General features: G+C 43.8%; 1 protein-coding gene across 1 annotated transcript in view; it reads right to left on the reverse strand.

The window, feature by feature from the left end:
• Positions 1–396: 396 nt before the first annotated feature.
• REV1 (REV1 DNA directed polymerase) overlaps positions 397–20,103 on the reverse strand; it is a 79,884-nt gene continuing 60,177 nt past the window's right edge. The window contains exons 14-23 of the mRNA XM_069757525.1: positions 18,534–18,706; positions 17,313–17,415; positions 16,984–17,143; positions 8,590–8,792; positions 8,224–8,451; positions 7,866–7,977; positions 7,512–7,729; positions 4,492–4,639; positions 2,465–2,567; positions 397–617 (exon numbers count right to left, since the gene is read on the reverse strand). Coding sequence (XP_069613626.1) covers positions 506–617; positions 2,465–2,567; positions 4,492–4,639; positions 7,512–7,729; positions 7,866–7,977; positions 8,224–8,451; positions 8,590–8,792; positions 16,984–17,143; positions 17,313–17,415; positions 18,534–18,706 — 1,560 coding nt within the window. The 3' untranslated portion in view covers positions 397–505. The remainder of the gene's footprint in view (positions 618–2,464; positions 2,568–4,491; positions 4,640–7,511; positions 7,730–7,865; positions 7,978–8,223; positions 8,452–8,589; positions 8,793–16,983; positions 17,144–17,312; positions 17,416–18,533; positions 18,707–20,103) is intronic.

Here is a 20,103-nt window from a genome sequence, read left to right on the forward strand (position 1 = left end):
TGTCAGCCTCCTAGTGGCAGCAGCATACACCCACTGTCTGTGTCCCCCAATGAATGGCTTGGAGAAAAGGATTTTACGGTGAGTACACAAAAATCCCTATTTTTTTTTTTTTTTTTTTTTTTAAAAACAGGCACCGTGTGATCCTGGTTACAGTAACATCATTGAGGGACTCCTTTAAAAAAAATCATATTTAGATATTTCTATGTAGTACTTAAAAAAACAGATGTTAGCACTTTTCTTTATTAAACACTTGTGAACACTTCACTGTAAAAATCCATAAAACTCTTATAAACAAACAATTTGTAAATAGCCTATACTACAATAAAAGAATCTGAAACACAAATATTTACATGCAATACTGACAAATTTGGCACTTTATGAAGAAAATGTACAAAATTATTCAGTAAAAGAAATTTAAAATTATTTTTAATCTTTAAAATCATGCAAATACTCCACAAGCACCTATGTCCCAGCTAGCTGGGAAAGGGGTGCTTCTGATTGCCTTTTACACTACTTTCAGTGTGCTTCCATAAGTCTGTTGTAAAACAACCTGAACGTTATCCAGAATAAAGTCAAATGCCATGTTCCACACCGATTCCACAGATTGTTGCATTAACCTGAAACACAGGAGAAAAAAAATGTTTTTTTTTTTTTACATATAATCCACAATATTGAGCCAAGGCTACACTTTCATTGTAGTATACTAAATGTCTTATTGATTTTTTTTTTTTTTTAGAGGACTTTTCAAATTTTTCACCTCGAACTGGACACATGATTTAAAGCGCACCTGTCAACAGGATTCTGGTAAGTAACCTACACACAGTGTCAGGTCGGCGCCGTTATACTGATTAAAATGATACCTTGGTTGATAAAATCTGTCTTGCGGCTGTTTAACCCAAAAATAAAAATTAAAGGGAATCTGTCACCCCATTTTAGGCCTATAAGCTAAGACATTCTGTAATGCTGTTTAAGATAAGCCCCCGATGTAACCTGAAAGAGAAGAAAAACAAGTTATATTATACTCACCTAGGGGCGGTCCCGTCGGATGGGCGTCGTGGTCCGGGTCCGGGGCCTCCCATCTTCATACGATGAAGTCCTCTTTTCTTCCTGCTCCGGCGTACTTTATCTGCCCTGATGAGGGCAGAGCAAAGTACTGCAGTGCGCAGGAGCCGGGAAAGGTCAGAGGCCTGGCGCTTGCGCTCTGCAGTATTTTACTCTGCCCTCAACAGGGCAAAGTACGCCTGCGCCGGAGCCGCAACAGCAAGCAAAGAAGAGAACGTCATCATATGAAGACGGGAGGTGCCGGACCCGGACCGCGACGCCCATCGGACCGTACCGCCCCTGGGTGAGTATAATATAACTTGTTTTTTCTTCTCTTTCAGGTTACATCGGGAGATTATCTACAGCATTACAGAATGCTGTAGATAAGCCCCTGATTGCGGTGGCCTATGCTTATAGGCCTAAAATGGGGTGACAGATTCCCTTTAATGACATGCTCGTGCCCTAGGGCGGCCTGTGGGGGGTGCTCTGATAAGGTATTCATGTGTATGGCTTCTGACAGGTCACTGATCCCTCAGTGACCTACCCCCTATTTTATGCACTGTATATCATTGTAATCAGCATAACCGGGCCAGCCTGACATCTGTAGATTACTTAGCAAAATTCTGCTGACAGGTTCCCTTTCTAATAGTAGTTGCAGAGTGTAATTTTTTTACTTAGCCTCTTTGTTGCAAAGATATTAGTGATGAAATTATTAGGCACCTATTGAATTCATTTTCATTATGTCCAAGGGAGTGTTAGCGTTTTCACTGTGGTGTGTACTTCTTTCCCCTGTATGATGTTTCCCAATCATAAGTATGCAACAACACACAAAAGAAATAGAACACTCACACCTCAAAAGCTTTAGAGCAGCTTCCTCAGTGTGTGTGTAACATATAAAGTCAGACGGACTTAAACTCCTTCATTAATAGTCATTTGTGCTCTATTTGCAGCACTTTTTAACACCATTTCATATTAGATTACAGCACGGCTGAGGATAGCTGTGTCACATTAAGAACCCCTTTATCAATTCTCCTCCTCTTATAGCACTGTCACAATACCAGCCCTTCCCTCCCTCACTACCTCTCTAGAGTTGACGTATCCCTAATCATACTTAATTCTTGCTGTGCTCACAGCAACTTGTAAAGGCTAGGCAGTAAGAGAAGAGGAAGCTGTCATTACATGTTATAAAGGAGTAGCCTGTTCTGAGCTATTGTGGGGCATGTTCTTTTCTTGTGTGTTGCTACCTTCTTATGATTGGGCAACATGATACAGCCAGAGGAAGTACATCCACCAATGAAAACTCTAAAGTTCAATTGTAGGTAACAAAAAGTGGAAGAAAAAACACCAGTTACATTTTCCCTCGCTGTAATGTTACACAAGCTGTTTCTATATGTTAGAAATAAAAATAAAATAAAAAACTCACCTTTTCATGTATTTTATAACTAGATCTAATTTCTCAAGATCTTTCTCTTCAATTAAATCGGTGCAGTACTTTACTACTTGCAATATATCTTCTTCCATAGGATCTGTTCAGAAATATAACAGACGTTAAAACATCTTTATGATGAAATTGTGTGTTTATTCATAGGCTGTATCCAATTGTTTTGTTGTCATACTAGTGATTGCTTTTATTGCTAGGCTGTGTACTAGCTACATTAGCATGTACCAGAAAAAATACAAAGGCCCCAATTCATTAAAACCTTTAAGTTCAAAAAGCGTTGAAAAAGCTTTGAAAAGTCGCAAAATGCTGGTGTAACTTTGGAGTTGCGTCAAGATTTTTCAACTTTTGCCATTTTTAAACGCCAGTTTCTCCCAGCTCCACCAAAATGGGCAGATCTGCGGTGTGACACCACAGCTTGTCTGATTTTTCCCTACGCTCAGAAATCTCACTAGTCCCTAACTGAAGATTTTTGCATAGCTCAAGCCATTCACGACACACTAGATTCATGAAGAGGCACGCACCTTTCCATGAATTAGGAGCGTCTGACTCCACCACGACTCTTCAACATATAGTAGTATGCCATGAAAGGGATTGTCTTTCTTGCCAAGATCTGTTGAATTATGATGAGATCACAGTAGTGATTGTTTTTATTTATAGGCTGTCTTTTATTGGTATGACTTAACCCTTTAACAACTGCCGATATGCCTTATAAAGGCAGCAGTTAAGGGTACTTATTCGTCTGCGCCACTTTTTAACAGTGCTGAGAAATAAGGATATAGCGCCCCCCCCCCCCCCCCCTAGTATCGGAAAATCTCTGGGGTCTTGGCCACCGGGAGAAGCTGAGACCCCGGAGCACATGATTTGGGTCGGTTTTTACCATGCCCAGTGTTGCGATTGCCGATATTCACTGAATAACGGTGATCGCAAATAGAAAAAGAAAAGTCAGATTTCCCATTTATTTCTCTCTCCTCTGATATGATCTAGTATACCAAAAGAGAGAGAAATGGGGTCCTCCGAGCCCCCCTCGGTCCCTCCGACTTTGTTCCCCAGGCCCTCGGGCATCTTCTTCCGGGAAGAAAATGGCAGGTGCATGCGCAGTGCGCCCACCAAGATCTACCAGCCGGCACCCGGTAACAATAGGAGATTTTTCCTATTGGTTCATTTTGATCACTGTGATAGGGTCTATCAACAGTGATCAAAATAAAAAGAAAAATAAATCAAACCCCTCTTTATCACCCTCTTAGTTAGGTAAAAATAATAAGATAAAAAAAATTATTTCTATCCATTTTTCCCTTAGGGTTGGGGTTAGAGCTAGGTTTGTGGTGTTGGAGCTACGGTTTTAGTGATGGGGCTAGGGTTGTGGCTGTGATTAGGGATGTGTTGGGGTTAGGGCTATTTTAGGGTTGGAGATAGAATTGAGGGGTTTCCACTGTTTAGGTACCTCAGGGGGTCTCCAAACGCGGCATGGCGCCCGCCATTGATTCCGGACAATTTTGGGTTCAAAAAGTCTTATGTTACAAAGTTTCTTATTTTCACTGGTACTATAAATTAATGCACTAAAACGAGCGTTACTCTTTAAGTGCTCTGTTACACCCAAAGCACTTAATACCTCATTTATAAACAAATTAAACTGTGAAATACTCAAAAATGCAGCTACAGATAAAAGATATAAAGGCATCTATGGATTTACATTTCAAAGACCTGCTTGCCCATATATGCAGTTTGGGGGAGAATTGATCCTAGTGACCTTCCTTTTTAGAGGCTAACCTCTGGGTGACTAGGTCCCATGAAGCAGGTATAATGCACAAGGCTCTAAATATTTAGGAGCTAAAACTTTACAGTTACACATTTACCGTTATCTACATTAGCATGTATTTGAAAAAATACATAGGATTTTTTTTAAGAAAAGTCATAAGTGTGTTCCTGCTTAATATAATAGACCTATACTACCAAGTATTAAATGTAAAAGCAGGATTTTCTCAAGAACTTGTCTTTTCTGCCGCACGTACCAGAAATGGTAGTTATCCACTCTCTCAGCAAAATTTTCACATCATTAAATTCAATAGCACCCGCCAAATTAGGAGCTTTTGACCTGTAGGAATTGCAGCCTTCAGTCATGGATCCTTGGGCTTTTGATGTTGAGGGAGCGGTTTCAACCTAAAAACAGTAAGTGTGATAAAATGATTCACCTCTTTTTACAAAATAACTGCTATAAAACAAAACAAATGGAAGCTACTATGTTCTGCCAGATCTCTCGCATAGCTGACATCAGAAGTGGATGTCGAACCTCACTAACGGTGTCTGTCATTTTGAAGGGACAAATAAAGTTCCATGCCTCTAATGCAGATGTGAATATGGTCTTATTATTATATGTTGTGGACAGAGGGCTGTGGAGTCGGAGTCTGAGTCTGTATAAAATGCAACGACTCCTAAAATATGTATGATAAATTGGGTACAGTAGTTCAGTGCAGGAGGGTCTGTAAATGTTTTCATAAGAATTTGGGAAAGTTATGAAATGTCCTATAAAGGTCTGTTCTGTTCCTGATCTCAGCTTTTAGGGGAGATGAATCTGTGCTGCACTTTATGTACATGCTCCAGTAGCGTAGCTACCGGGGGGCAGAGGGTGCCATTGCCCTGGGCGCGGAGCTCAGAGGGGGCCCACCTTCTGCGGCAGAGCAGGGAGAATCGATCTCCCTGCTCTACCGCCCACTATGGGGCCCCTGAGCAGGCAGTGAAGAGGGGGCCCGGTGCCAGTAGTGGACTCCCGCCCATCACCGCACTGATGAGGGAAGGAGCGGTGCGCTTCTTCTCCCATCATCCCCCTGTCAGCGTCTGGCGTCGCCGACGCTGACTGGGTGCGATGTCGTCACCACCCGGCTCCCACTGTCAGAAGATGAGCGGGAGGTTGGAGCATCGCTGGAACAAGGTGGAAGAGAGTATTTATTTATTGTTTTTTTATGGGTGCTGCCTATACTTCAGGATCTGCCTATAGTGGGGCTGCCTTATACTTCAGGATCTGCCTATAGTGGGGCTGCCTTATACTTCATGATCTGCCTATAGGGGGGCTGCCTTATTCTTTAGGATCTGCCTATGGGGGGCTGCCTTATACTTCAGGATCTGCCTATAGGGGGGCTGCCTTATACTTCAGGATCTGCCTATATGGGTGGTGCCTTATACTTTAGAATCTGCCTATGGGGGTACTGCCTTTTACTACAGGGTCTGCCTATGGGGTGCTGTCTTATACTACAGCATCTGCCTATGGGGTGCTGCCTTTTACTAGAGTCTGCCTATGGGGTGCTACCTTATACTACAGGGTCTGCCTCTATGGGTGCTGCCTTATACTTCAGAATCTGCCTATGGGGTGCTGCCTCATATTACAGGGTCTGTCTATGGGGTGCTGTCTTATACTACAGGGTCTACCTATGGGGTACTGTCTTATACTACAGGGTCTGCCTATGGGGGTGCTGTCTTGTGCTATACAGTCTGCCTATGGGTGCTGCCTTGTGCTATAGAGTAGGCCTATAGAGAATGCATTATACTATATGGAGTCCTATGGGGAGTGCATTATACTATATGGAGGCTTATGGGGAGTGCATTATACTATATGGAGACCTATGGGGAGTGCATTATACTATATGGAGACCTATTGGGAGTGCATCATACTATAGGATGATCTGGTGCATTATACTATATGGAGGTCATCTAGTGGGCCATCATACGATGCGGAGATTACAGTGAAGAAGCCATCAAACAGTTTGGGGGCTACTAAGGGGTCAGTTTACTGTGTGGATGGTACTATACAGTGAGGGGACCTTATACTGTATAGGGGAGCTGTACAGTGGGGCAGACTCGGGACATTATTAAATGTAAAGTGGGCACTTCTTGTTATAGGGGATCTCAGGTTACTGTGACTATCAAAGGGGCACACATAAGATACGATACACTTTATTGATCCCGTGGGAAATTATGGTATCACAGCAGCACAACTTACATCATAAAAATCATAAAATGAATTACTTAGTTGACATGACAGTTTGTTGACAGAAGAACATTATACATTAGAATAGGACATACACAGCAGATGAACTGAAAAGTAGAAGAAATAAAGTAGACAATCACCTTTTTACTTTCTAGGGAGCAAAATGTGGGCACTATTTTCTAGTGCACTTGCACCCGGCATTACTATATTATCGAGGGGTGCTTAAGAATTTAGAAGGCACAGAGAATCACACAGCAGGTGCAGTAATAGGGTCACAAACGGCAGCAGCGGCTCACTATTGGGGTATCAGCAGGATGAGGAGTTTGTGCAGGTTGGGAATAGATGGTGATGGGGCTGGAATATGAGAAGTGAAATGTGTCTGTTGTACTCTGCAGATGAGTCCTGGCTGGAAGAAGTTGTCATGTCGGTCTGGGTCAGATGGAAAAGACGGGAAAACTGAACGATACCATTAGAGAACATCAGCGGTAAGACATTATCTGTAACTGTGCTGTGATCTCTTATATGTTCTGTAGGACTGGTATCTACCACTGACCATATGGCGGTAATATCAAAATTGGTATTTATATAGAGATTATCTTCAGTAATAGTGCGGTCATCTGCTGAGGTTCTCCTCCACTATTAGGGCGCGTCACCGAATTGTAATGAAGGTTGCCTGGTTAGGGGCCCACTCAGAAGCTTAACCCCCCCCCCCCCCCCGAGCCAAAACCCTAGCTGCGTCTCTGACATACTCAGTACTGACCAGTGCTGGGGAGTTGGAGGTTTAGGTGAGATGAATCTGTGCTGCACTTTATGTACATGCTCAGTAGTGACCAGTGCTGGGGAGTCAGAGGTTTAGGTGAGATGAATCTGTGCTGCACTTTATGTACATGCTCAGTAGTGACCAGTGCTGGGGAGTCAGAGGTTTAGGTGAGATGAATCTGTGCTGCACTTTATGTACACGCTTAGTAGTGAAGCAGCACTGGTTGTGGAAGTCTTTAACAAGCAAAGCACACATATATACATATAGAAAAGTCCCATAACCCAGTTTACCTGAGAATGCCTTAGAGGTATGGCTTCTTGTTTGAGAGGAGACTCCTTCAGTTTTTGAGGACTGCCATTTGCTACAAAGTTTTTAGCAGGGCTACTAAAAAGTTTGTTTTTTAAAGGACTATGCAGCTTTTTTGTAGGACTGACTTGGTTTTTCTTTCTGCTTCTTTTCTTTGCTTTCAGTGCAGGCTTTTTAAGCTGCAATAAAGGATTTTTGGAAACTGCAAAAGAGGAGTTTAAAAAAATATACTGTAAAATACCTTAAAATTGGCAACTCGCATCAGCTGTATGAAGTCACGAGAGCAGTAATAATAATAGCTTAAGAAGTATCTTGAAGAAATATTCACTTTGCCTTACCTATTGTTGGGTTCAGATTAACACCGCTCTCGGATTTATTTTGTTGACCATAAGCAGCTCTTAACTCCTCCTGGAGATCAGCAGGGAGGGCTGCAAATACTTCGGGATCCACCTGGCGAAAGTGATTTATATGCAGATAGTTATTTTACTCATATATTTGGTTTACAGCACATGTTCTGAACTACTGTATATCTTTCAACTTAGTGGATACCTCTGTTGGGTGCAAAGAACCACCTTGCTTGGGAAACAGATTTTACCAATCTTTTCACCAAGAACTTTCAGATTCATGAAATGGCCCAAATCTTAGTTCTTCACCAGAATAATTCCACAATGCAATGCATAGAAGCTATGAGTTTACCTGTGAAAAATCTGGGAGGGCAATAACATTAATTCCAGACTCTGTTTGATCAGAAAGTGGTGGGATCTGTAGAAGGACGGTTGCGACTGGCTCTTCTTGCAACCCAATAGCACTGCAGCCATTTTCTTTTTTGCCTTCACTAATGTGTAGTTTGCGCTGGAGGGCAAATGTCTGCTCAACTTGTTCCCGAATATCAGGGGGCAGCGCTGCTAAGACAGATGGGTCAACCTGTAACACAAGACTTTTTATCACATCTTGTTTTCAAACCTAAAAATGTTGTAAAGTATCAACTTCAAATAACTTTTGCAAATATCAGAATACCCAAAATATATAACCATACTAGTCTTGTACACGGACATAACTTACTTGTGAAGGAGATGGAACCTCAATGGTAAAATTAACTCTTGATTTCATGCTAATTGGGGTATGAAAACCATTTCTCCTTCCAGGAGGTTCTGCTTTGCTAGTGCTTGGATCCTGACTAGAAGCGAGATTTTTGTGGACAGATGAAACTGAATCATATGTGTCTGAGGCCGATGAAATTTCAACATCGAAAGCAGCGACAATGACTGAAAGCACATGAAAAAAAATATACACATGACATTTTTATATTAAACTACGTGAAGCATTCCCATTCTGGCAGATAGATAATAGCTCATTTACATATTTAAAAAATGTAGATTTCTTGTGAGTGAAACATTGGTTTGCAGATGACAAGATATCATTTTATTCATCTTTATATCTCCTACATGCTCATATAGACAGCTTATGAGAGTTGATCCTACTCAGATTTCCTTTAACCCCTTTCTGACATCGGGAGTAATAATACGCCGATGTTGGACACCCTCCCTTTGATGTGGGCTCCGGCGGTGAGCCCACATCTTATCCGGCACAAGTCAGCAGTTTTGAACAGCTGACATGTGCCGTTAACAGCTGCAGGAGGAATCGTGATCCTCCCACGGCGGTAAACCCGTTGAATGTCGCTGTCAAACTCTTGACAGCGGCATTTAAACACATGCTTCCTGCAAGCGCGCCAGAAATTCGCCCACTGGTGACCCCCGTCACGTGATCGCGGATCACTGATAGGTCGGCATGACAAACAGAGGTCTCCTGCAGACCTCTATGGTTGTCACTGCCGAACTGCTATGAGTGCCGCCTGGTGGTCGGCACTCATAGCAAGTGAGTAATTCAGCTACATACAGGCAATCTGATCATCGCCTATATGTAGCAGAGCAGATCGGGTTATGGCAGCTTCTAGTCTCCCATGGAGACTATTGAAGCACGCCAAAAGTAAAGAAGAAAAAAAATAGGGATTTTTGTGTTACTCACCGTAAAATCCTTTTCTCCGAGACGCTCATTGGGGGACACAGGACTGCGGGTGTATGCTTCTGCCGCCAGGAGGCTGACACTAAGTAAACGTGAAAAAGTTAGCTCCTCCTCCATCGTATACACCCTGACACTGGCTACCAGAGACTCCAGTTTGGTGCAAAAGCAGTAGGAGAACAAAACACAAAAAATGATATAACAGCATAAATACAGAAAACTTATGTCTAGAAAAGATCCTACTGACTAACAAAAAACAGATACAGCCAAAGCAGCCAACAGGCTACCAGGGAGGGAGCTGTGTCCCCCAATGAGCGTCTCGGAGAAAAGGATTTTACGGTGAGTAACACAAAAATCCCTATTTCTCCTTCGCCTCATTGGGGGACACAGGACTGTGGGATGTCCTAAAGCAGTCCCAGGGAGGGAAATTAACTCACCAGTAGAAATTATTCGGAGAATGATTCTCTATAAGTGCGCCACCGCCGCTTGAAGAATCCTTCTACCCAAACTTGCATCCGCAGAGATCTGGGAGTGGACATTATAATGTTTGACAAACGTATGCAGACTAGACCAGGTTGCATCCCTGCAAACCTGTTCTACTGAGGCCTGGTGCCGAATCGCCCAGGAAGCCCCCACTGCTCTAGTGGAATGAGCCTTGATTCCAGCCGGAACCATCATGCCCTTGGTGCGATAGGCCTCCTGAATGGTTGCCCGTATCCACCTGGCCAGGATGGATTTTGAGGCCGCACAACCCTTCCTACGACCTTCCGGAAGGACAAACAGAGCATCTGTCTGGCGAAAAGGAGCCGTTCGGGAAACGTACCTCCTCAGTGCCCTCACCAGATCCAACGTATGGAGAGCTTTTTCTACACGGTGCGTAGGCGCAGGACAAAAAGAGGGCAGAACAATATCCTCATTGATGTGGAATGAGGAAACAACCTTCGGCAAAAAAGACGGAGCTGGTCTGAGCACTACCTTGTCCTGATGAAAACGAAGAAAGGGAGAACGACAGGAGAGGGCTGCCAGCTCTGATACCCGCCTTATGGAGGTTATGGCCACTAAAAATACAACTTTCCAGAAAAGGAGAGTCAAGGAAATATCCTGAAGAGGCTCAAAAAGAGCGTCCTGTAAAGCCCTTAAGACCAAATTAAGGTCCCAAGCATCCAAAGGAGTCTTATAATGAGGGACCTTATGAGCGACACCCTGGAAAAAAGTTTTGACCTGAAGATTAGTAGCAATCCTGCGCTGAAAAAAGACAGATAAGGCCGAGATCTGCCGTTTAAGAGTACTTGGCGCAAGCCCGGAATCCAGGCTTGTTTGAAGAAAGGCTAGAATGTTGGGGACGGAAAAACGCAGAGGGGGCAGCCCGTGCTCTCTACACCAAGAAAAGAAAACTTTCCAAGTGTGATGGTAGATTCTGGCCGAAACAGTCTTACGTGCACTGATCATAGTATCTGCTACCTCTTGGGAGAACCCTGCCCGAGTTAACACCCAAGATTCAACGGCCAGGCCGTCAAACGTAGGACCCCTGAGTTCTGGTGGTAGATCGGCCCTTGCGAAAGAAGATCTGGCCGATCGGGGAGCCGCCATGGAACCCCGGCGAGAAGCTGCACCAGGTCTGCATACCAGGTCCGACGAGGCCAATCCGGAGCGATCAGAATAGCCGGTACTCTCTCTGCCTTGATTTTCTTGATTACTCTCGGGAGCAGAGCCAGAGGCGGGAACAGATAAGGGAAGAGAAATTGGTTCCAAGACAGTACTAGCGCATCTACCGCGATAGCATGAGGATCTCGGTACCGAGAGACAAATCTGGGCACCTTGGCATTGCCCTTGGACGCCATTAGATCCACGTCTGGCGTCCCCCAACGATGGCATATCTGCAGAAAAACCTCGGGATGGAGAGACCATTCCCCGGAAGCTAGACCCTGACGGCTTAGGAAATCTGCCACCCAGTTCTCTTCGCCCGGAATGTCGAAATCACAGAGTGATTTCTCTCTGCCCAGAACAGAATCTGTTTTACTTCCTGCATGGCTGCCTTGCTGCGAGTGCCCCCCTGGTGATTTATATAGGCCACAGCTGTGGCGTTGTCCGATTGAATTCGGACAGGGCGACCCGCCAGAAGATGGTGGAAATGTCGCAAGGCTAGCCGAACTGCTCAGATCTCTAAGAGATTGATGGGGAGGGCTGATTCCTGAAGGGATCAGAGCCCCTGAGCTGTGTGATGGAAGAACACTGCTCCCCAACCCCGGAGACTGGCATCTGTTGTGACCACAAGCCAATTGGTTGGGGGAAAGGGCTTCCCCCTGAGGAGTGATGAGCTGTTTAGCCACCAAGAGAGGGATTGCCTGACCTGGAGAGACAACCGGAATCTGTGGTTGAGGGAGAGAGGATTTCTGTTCCACACTGCCAGGATAGCTTGTTGGAGAGGACGAAGATGAAGCTGCGCAAAAGGAACTGCCTCTATAGTTGCAACCATCTTTCCTAACACCCTCATGCAAGACCGGATCGTATGAGAGTACGGTTGTTGAAGCTTCCATACTTCCTGCCGAAGGGCGAGGACCTTGTCCTGGGGGAGAATTGAAATGGCTTGAGAGGTGTCGAAGATCATGCCTAAAAAAGAGATTCTCCGAGATGGTTGAAGGGATGACTTCCTTAAATTTATTATCCAACCTAGACGAGAAAGGGTGTCCAGAGTGATGCCGACATTTTCCCTGCAAGATTGCAAAGTCGCCCCTTTGATCAGTAGATCGTCTAGATAAGGCAGGACAACTATGCCCCGGGAGTGCAGAATGGACACTACAGTTGCCATGACTTTTGTGAACACCCTGGGGGCGGAGGCCAGCCCGAAGGGTAAAGCCGTGAACTGGAAGTGCTGATCGTTTAAGGCAAACCGGAGAAATCTTTGATGAGGTGGAAAGATGAGAATATGTAGATAGGTGTCCTGAATGTCTATTGAGGCCAAAAACTCTCCCTTTTCTAGCAAGGCGATGACAGACCTGAGGGATTCCATCCGAAAGTGACGAACGCGGACAAACCTGTTTAAAAGTTTTAGATCTAGAATAGGCCTGACTGTTCCGTCCTTTTTGCGGACTACAAAAAGATTGGAATAAAAGCCCCGAAACCTTTCCTCCCTTGGAACAGGAGAAATTACTCCGCTGAGACGAAGGGTCTCTATGGAGTTGTACAGGTCTTGTCGGAGAGACTCGGACTTGGGAAGACGGGATGGGAAGAACCGGGGAGGAGGTAGACGGACCAGCTCTATCCTGTAACCTGAAGATACGAGCTCCCCCACCCACCGGTCGTGGATTACCTGAAGCCAGACCTGGTGAAACAAAAGTAGACGTCCGCCTACTCTGTTGGAGGAACCCCGAGGAGACCTCCAGTCACTTAGCCGAAAACCTTTGCGTCCTAGATCCTATGGATCTAGTTGACTGGGAACGCATTCTTCCCCCCTGGTTGGCCGAATAGGGGAACCGAACGTCCCGGTCCTGATTGGGTCGACCCTGCGCAGCAGAACTCGATGCTGGAGCCCATCTAGCATTGCAAAAGGGTCTGAAACGAGCTTGAAAATGGCGGCGAAAAGGCTGTCTAATCCTCAGCTGAGGAAGAAACTTACTCTTCCCTCCTGTGGAATGCGAAATCAGCTGATCCAGTTTTTCACCGAACAGGCGACCACCCTGATACGGTAGAGTAGTAAGCGATTTTTTAGAGGTAGCGTCAGCCCGCCATGATCTTAGCCAGAGAGCCCTTCTAATAGCAATAGCATTAGCTGCCGCTGCAGAGGCACAATCTGCAGCATCCAAAGATGCATTAATCAGATAACTGCCAGCCAGAGCTATCTGAGATGACATTTCCGCCAATTCTGCTGACAAATCACTTTCTTGAAGAGCCTTTGTTAAAGACTCTGACCAAGACATCATAGCCTTAGTAACCCAGGTTGCCGCGAAGGAAGGGAAAAGCGCTGAACTAGAAGCCTCGAAAACGGAGCGAGCCAAGCTCTCAATAAGACGATCCGTAGGATCCTTAATCGCCGAGCCATTAGGGAGAGATAGCAATGTATTAGAGGCTAAACGGGACACCGGAGGATCCACAGCAGGATTTTCTGCCCAATTACTACAAAGTTCAGTAGCAAAGGGATACCTAGCTTTCAGAGCCCTAAGCCCTGAAAAGCGTTTGTCCGGGTGTTCTCGGTTACGGCGAATCAGGTCCTCAAATTCCGGATGAGAGGAGAATACCCTATGGGCCCGTTTTGCCCGCTTAAACGAGACCTTATGATCCGAGGATGAGGCGAGCTCGTCCTCTATTCCCAGGGACTGATTGACAGCCTCAATGAGGCTATCTACCGACTCCTGATAACCAGGATTCTCAAAATTAAGGGACCCTTCAGACTCATAGTCTGTCTCAACTTCCCCGCTCTCTGCAGGGGAAGGAGAACGAGATACAGAGCTCCAGGATGCGGAAGCACCTGAGGGCCTGGGAGACGCAGTGCGAATCCGCTTTCCACGCGTCTGTCTAGCGCGAGCGCGGCCCCTGCAGGCCGGAGGCTCCTGAGACCCCGAGGCCCTCTCTGAGACAGATGGACTGCTGGCCCTAACTGCCGGGGTCTGAAGGGATTTGATTGCTTCAGTAAGGGACGCCATCGATTGCAACAAAGACGTGACCCATTCCGGCGGAGCTGCCTCAGAATCCTGAGGGGCAGAAGCCGGAGGGATTGCTGGGGAGCTGGCAGGGGGGGCTCCTGGGCACATTCAGAGTCACAGGCCTCGCAGCGGCGATTACTCTGGGCGTGCGGGAATGGGGCACGACAATCTACACAACCGGTAAAAAGAACCGTGTGAGACTTAACTCTTCTAGACATAGCGATCCGTAAATGCTATACCCAGGGCCATAGACTGGGACAAAAAAAAAAAAAAATACTGCTTCAGCCAGCTGGAGGGAGAAGCACTTACCCCAGTCCTGTGTCCCCAAGGCTGTAGCGACAGATCCAGACGCACGCTGCGGAGCAAAAGGAAGTTGCTTTTATCTTCTTCAGAGCCCCTTGAGCCGATGTCAGGGGGAGGGACCGCCAAACAGCGCTGCGGCCTGTAGTAGGCCTAAAGCCGGGACCTCAATTTTTTTCCCCCTGAGAGGGGAAAGGCGGAACCGGAAGTGGACGCGCCGGAAGGGGAGGAGCCCAACGGCGCCGTCTGCAGGGCGGAAGCCCGGGCCCTGTGCTGCCCGAAGATGTCCCCATGAAATCTGGAGACCTGGCCCGCACCTGGAGAAAATAGTGCGGCACCAGCCACACGTAGCGCCGCCGCACCATAGCGCAGCGGCGCCAGAAGCACCGTAGCGCCGCGGCGCCGGCCGCAACGCAGCACCGGCCGCATACAGAGACCCCACCACAGCCGCAGAAACGGCCCTCGAAAGAAAAGGGGTCGGCAGCAAAGCAGTGCTGCAGCACAACAACTCGCAGGCGACGGAACCCCCCCAGCACTGGAGAGCCCCTGCGGTCGCAAGATGCCAGCAGCATAAAGGTAAAGCCTAAGGCGCCCTGTCAGGAGCCCCCCCATGTTAGATGCCAGCAGAGCAAGGAGGGAGGCAAAAAAAGACGGTGCAGGAGCCCTATCTCCATTATCTAGGATAAGGAGAGGGACCGTCCACCACCCCATCTATCACCGCAGCAGAGCAGGGGTGTAGAAATCCGGGGGGAAGCACGGACGTCTGGGGGCACCTGTACAGCCCAGGGTCTAAAATACCTTAGGGTGGTCAGGGCCAAGTCCGGTGCAGAATCCCACGTAGCGGGAAAGGGAACGTGGATATGGAATCACACGTGCTTGCCCGTTGATGGTTTTGGGGAGATCAGACCCTCAAAAGGATCCGTCGCCCCTTCAATTCATAGTGTTGAAAAAAAGGAGTCCAAAGGAACAGGACTCAGAGGTGTGCCTCCTTGAGACACTAAGCATAAACTGGAGAGTCTGGTAGCCAGTGTCAGGGTGTATACGATGGAGGAGGAGCTAACTTTTTTTCACGTTTACTTAGTGTCAGCCTCCTGGCGGCAGAAGCATACACCCGCAGTCCTGTGTCCCCCAATGAGGCGAAGAAGAAAAAAAAAAGTTTAAATATATATATATATATATATATATATATATATATATATATATATATATATATATATATATATATATATATATATATATATGTATATATGTATATATGTATATATGTATATATGTATATATATATATATATATATATATATATATATGTATATATATGTATATATGTATATATATATGTATATATGTATATATATATATATATATATATATATATATATGTATATATATATATATATATATATATATATGTATATATATATATATATGTATATATATGTATGTATATATATGTATATATATATATATATATGTATATATATATATGTATATATATATATATATATATATATATATATATATATATATATATGTATATGATATATATATATATATATATATATATATATATATATATATATATATATATATATATATATATATATATATATATATAAATAAAAAGTTTAAATCACCCCACTTTCGCCCCACCCCATTCAAAATAAAACAATAAAAAAAATCAAACATACACATATTTGGTATCACCATCTTCAGAATCGCCTGATCAATAAAAAAAGGATTAACATGATCGCTAAACGGCGTAGCGAGAAAAAAAAAGTCAAAAACGACAGAATTACGTTTTTTTGGTCACCAGGACATTGCATTAAAATGCAATAATGGGCGATCAAAAGATCGTATCTGAGCCAGAATGGTATAATTAAAAACGTCAGCTCAGCACGCAAAAAATAAGCCCTCACCCAATTCGAGATCATGAAAAATGAAGATGCTATGGGTATCGGAAAATGGCACAATTTTTTTCTTCTTTTAACAAAATTTGGAATTTTTTTTCACTACTTAGATAAAAAAGAACCTAGATATGTTTGGTGTCTATGAACTCGTAATGACCTGGAGAATCATAATGGCAGGTCAGTTTTAGCATTTAGTGAGCCTAGTAAAAAAAAAAGCCAAACCCAAAAAAAAAAAAGTGTGGGACAGCACTTTTTTTTGCGATTTCACAGTTTTCCAGTACACGATATGTTAAAACCAATGGTGTCGTTCAAAAGTACAACTCATCCCGTAAAAAAAACAAGCAATCGCATGGCCATATTGACGATAAAATAAAAAAGTTATGGCTCTGGGAAGAAGGGGATTAAGAAATGATTACGCAAAAACGAAAATGCCTCTGGTCAAGAAGAGGTTAAGCAACACTTTGAATGTCTCCTACCATTGCCCTTGAGGATGTCCTTAGGATGAAAATACCTTCTGTCGTAGAAAGATCTTGCTTTGTGCAGCTATTACCCATTACATTTTGACCGGATGGCTGTCAGAAAGTGTTTACCTCTCTTGCCATCTTCTTCCATGGCTGGCTTATTTTTCCTTTTTTCTTGAAACATATCAATTAGTGAACGGGACCCTCCCGGTAACAGTCTGGAGCTTGACAACAAGGAACTACCATTCGATACATGTGTGTGAACCAACTGGTGCATCTGAAGTCCAACCTTATGAAGACAAGAAGTTCTAATTTATAAATCGTCTTGGAAACTGAAGCCTAAACTAGATATGATACTATACATGTTGCCAGATAAATATAATTATTAGTATGTTAGTAATCACATACACACAATATATGATATGGAGGGATACGGTGCTATGGTGTAATTGACCTACCCCTCTCATATCTGCAACATTCAGTTTCATTGACTGAAACATCTTCAACGTTTCTCTGCCAATCACTGAGGCATTATCTGTGGCTTGGTCCAGAGTCACTGACCTGAGTAACCAAAAGACAAAACGTCAGTAGAAGCAAATACTTGAAAAGGCAGTTAAATTGCATATAAGATCATTTTCATTCACCATGGCATTAAAATCTACCTAAACCTTATAAGAAACACATACAAACTTAAAAATCAAGGGAAGCCTCTTGTGGCTTATATAGGGACAAGCCGTCAGAGACAACTTGCCACTAACAAGAGGGAAGAGAACCACCCTGAGCGGTGTACCAAAATAAAACCTGAAGAAGTAACTACTCTCTGGGCACTGCTATATAAGGAATGCTAAATAGCTGGTGCCCGTTTGTATAATTACTTCTGTGTGGAATACCAGCAAGCTATAAGGCCCTAGTGTAGGAACTGCTGTTTACTAGGAGTGATGGCAAATCATGTGGATTTTACAGGGAAATTTTATTTGCATCAAAGTTATTACTTGCAAATTGAATGTTTTTCCTTATTCTGTTCATCTCACAGTTTACCTGTCCTGCCACAACTTCTTAGATCATCTTAAGTCTGGGCCAGTACTTGCGGCTCAACCATGCCTCCGATTTTACTGCACGCTTGCGATCAAAGCACACAACACAATGTGTATCATCTGAGGCCTAGTCAATGCTTCTGTGTGCTGCTGCAACAACACAACATGCAGAGATGTCGGAGGCCCTGTTGAAGCAAAAGTCCCGGCCAAGAGTCAAGAAAGTCATAGAAGACTGGGGAAGACAAAAAGAAAAATCCCGAATGACCGGACGACAGGCTACAGGAGCGGCACACAGAGGAGCAGTGAGGCAAGCTTGTTGCTGGCCCTATACGCTTCAGCAGGTGGAAGCCATATTGTTGAATTTGCACAGAAAGAACTGCAAAAAAATTGCATTTAGTAGAATATGATTTTTCATAATATTTGAGAATTCACTTCCACTCAAATAAATTCACTTATCTCTGTCAGTACGATCAGTTGAAGCAATTCAGGGGAGGTATTTGCATTATAAGATTTGAGCCCTCTCGGATTCTATACTCCAGTCTCCAGAATGGCCATTATTATGATACTTTAATGGCAAATAGCCAGCAGCTATTGATATAGAACATCACAATAAAGATGCAAGTTTAATACAATTAGGACATTCACCTTGCAATGTTATCACATATTCCATGACCACCAAATTTTGCAGGTTCAATGGGTGCCCCGACTTTTCGCACCATAATCTTCAGTGTAAGTTTCTTGCCCTTCATTTTAACAGATTCTAGCCTTCGCTGGATTTCTTCTGATAGGTTCATCAAAAAGGCTTCTGCTTCACTGGTCTAAGAATGAACACTTTATTAGTTGGAAATATTCAATCACTGTGCGGAAACACAATAATGTCCCAATGTAATGTCACCTGGGTCTGAAAAAACTAGACCAAAACTGGTCGAAAAAGCAAATCCAAACCACCACTGACATTTGACATCTAGGTAACTAAATTATAAGTACTGAGCACTGCTTAATAAGTATAAATGCATCTCCTAGGAAAAGAGGTACCATCTAAAGTTGGCAACAACCGAGGATTATCCCTTTCTAATGAATTGGTTTATTTATGGTACAAAAACTATAGATTCTGATAGATGTAAACCAGCTTCATCAGACAGAACACCATTGTTTTACACAAAACTAAAGCCAATCTACTTAAGACTTTCCACAGCAATCATGCAAACTGTGAAATCCACAGCATAAATTAACATGCTGTAGATTTCAAACCTAAAGTGCAATTTCCTAAAATCTCATCCACTTTCTTCATACTGTACTAAGCAGGGGATTTTCCACCAGCACATATGCTCATTGGTTAGCGAAAGTCCCAAATCAGTTTTGCATTTTGTAAGAAAATAAGCGAGCTGCAGATTACAGCCATTTAGAGGTAAATAGGAGAGACATTCATCAAAACCAGTCGCTATTCTAGATGAGGGGGCATACTGGAATCAAAAGCACAAGATTCGTTAAAAGTGGAGACTAAAGTAAGACTTGTGTTGTAAGGTACATCACAACTCCCCCTTTCAGCCCCTCCATTTTGGCGGAGCTGGCTGACACTGGCGACCAAAAAGAGAAAAGTTGCAAAAATGTTGTTTTGTAACTTTACAAGTTGTTTTACTCCAGATTTCTGGCATAAACACTTTAATGAATTGGGGGTCAAAGTGTGCCGTAAAATTCAATTTCCCGTACATGCAATTTCAACAGGTTATTATTATAGTTAGATCTAATGGGCAATGACTGCAAAAATGTGCAAGTTGAAAAGCTCTAAAGCTCTCAGGAACGGCTCCAAAGTGAGAATAAAAATTAGTGAAAAGTGGGAACAACTCTGACTGTTTCCATTATGTATCTCAAACTCCTCCAGTAGAACACCATTCACCGGACACAAGCCAATAGTCTATACTAAGGGAGATCCCTCTTCAACATATTAGGTCTCAGTCCTTCTGAGTATAGAGATTCAGCTAAGAAAACCCAATTCACTGACCGCTGTTTTGGCATTGATGGAAAGAATCATCAGTGGTTGTTGTTTGGACTCGGACTCTGTAAATAAGAGAAATGGCTTTCATAGCATTATCTTTGGCCTCCCTAATAACCATGAAGCCTTCCTGATCCAGGTTAACAACACCCGATAAAAAAGGAGATATTCTGGTTGCAATTATCTTAGCAAATATTTCACATGCATGTTGAGGAGAAATAT

The sequence above is a fragment of the Ranitomeya imitator genome, chromosome 3 (genome assembly GCF_032444005.1).
Source record: "Ranitomeya imitator isolate aRanImi1 chromosome 3, aRanImi1.pri, whole genome shotgun sequence".
Taxonomy (NCBI): Eukaryota; Metazoa; Chordata; class Amphibia; order Anura; family Dendrobatidae; genus Ranitomeya; species Ranitomeya imitator.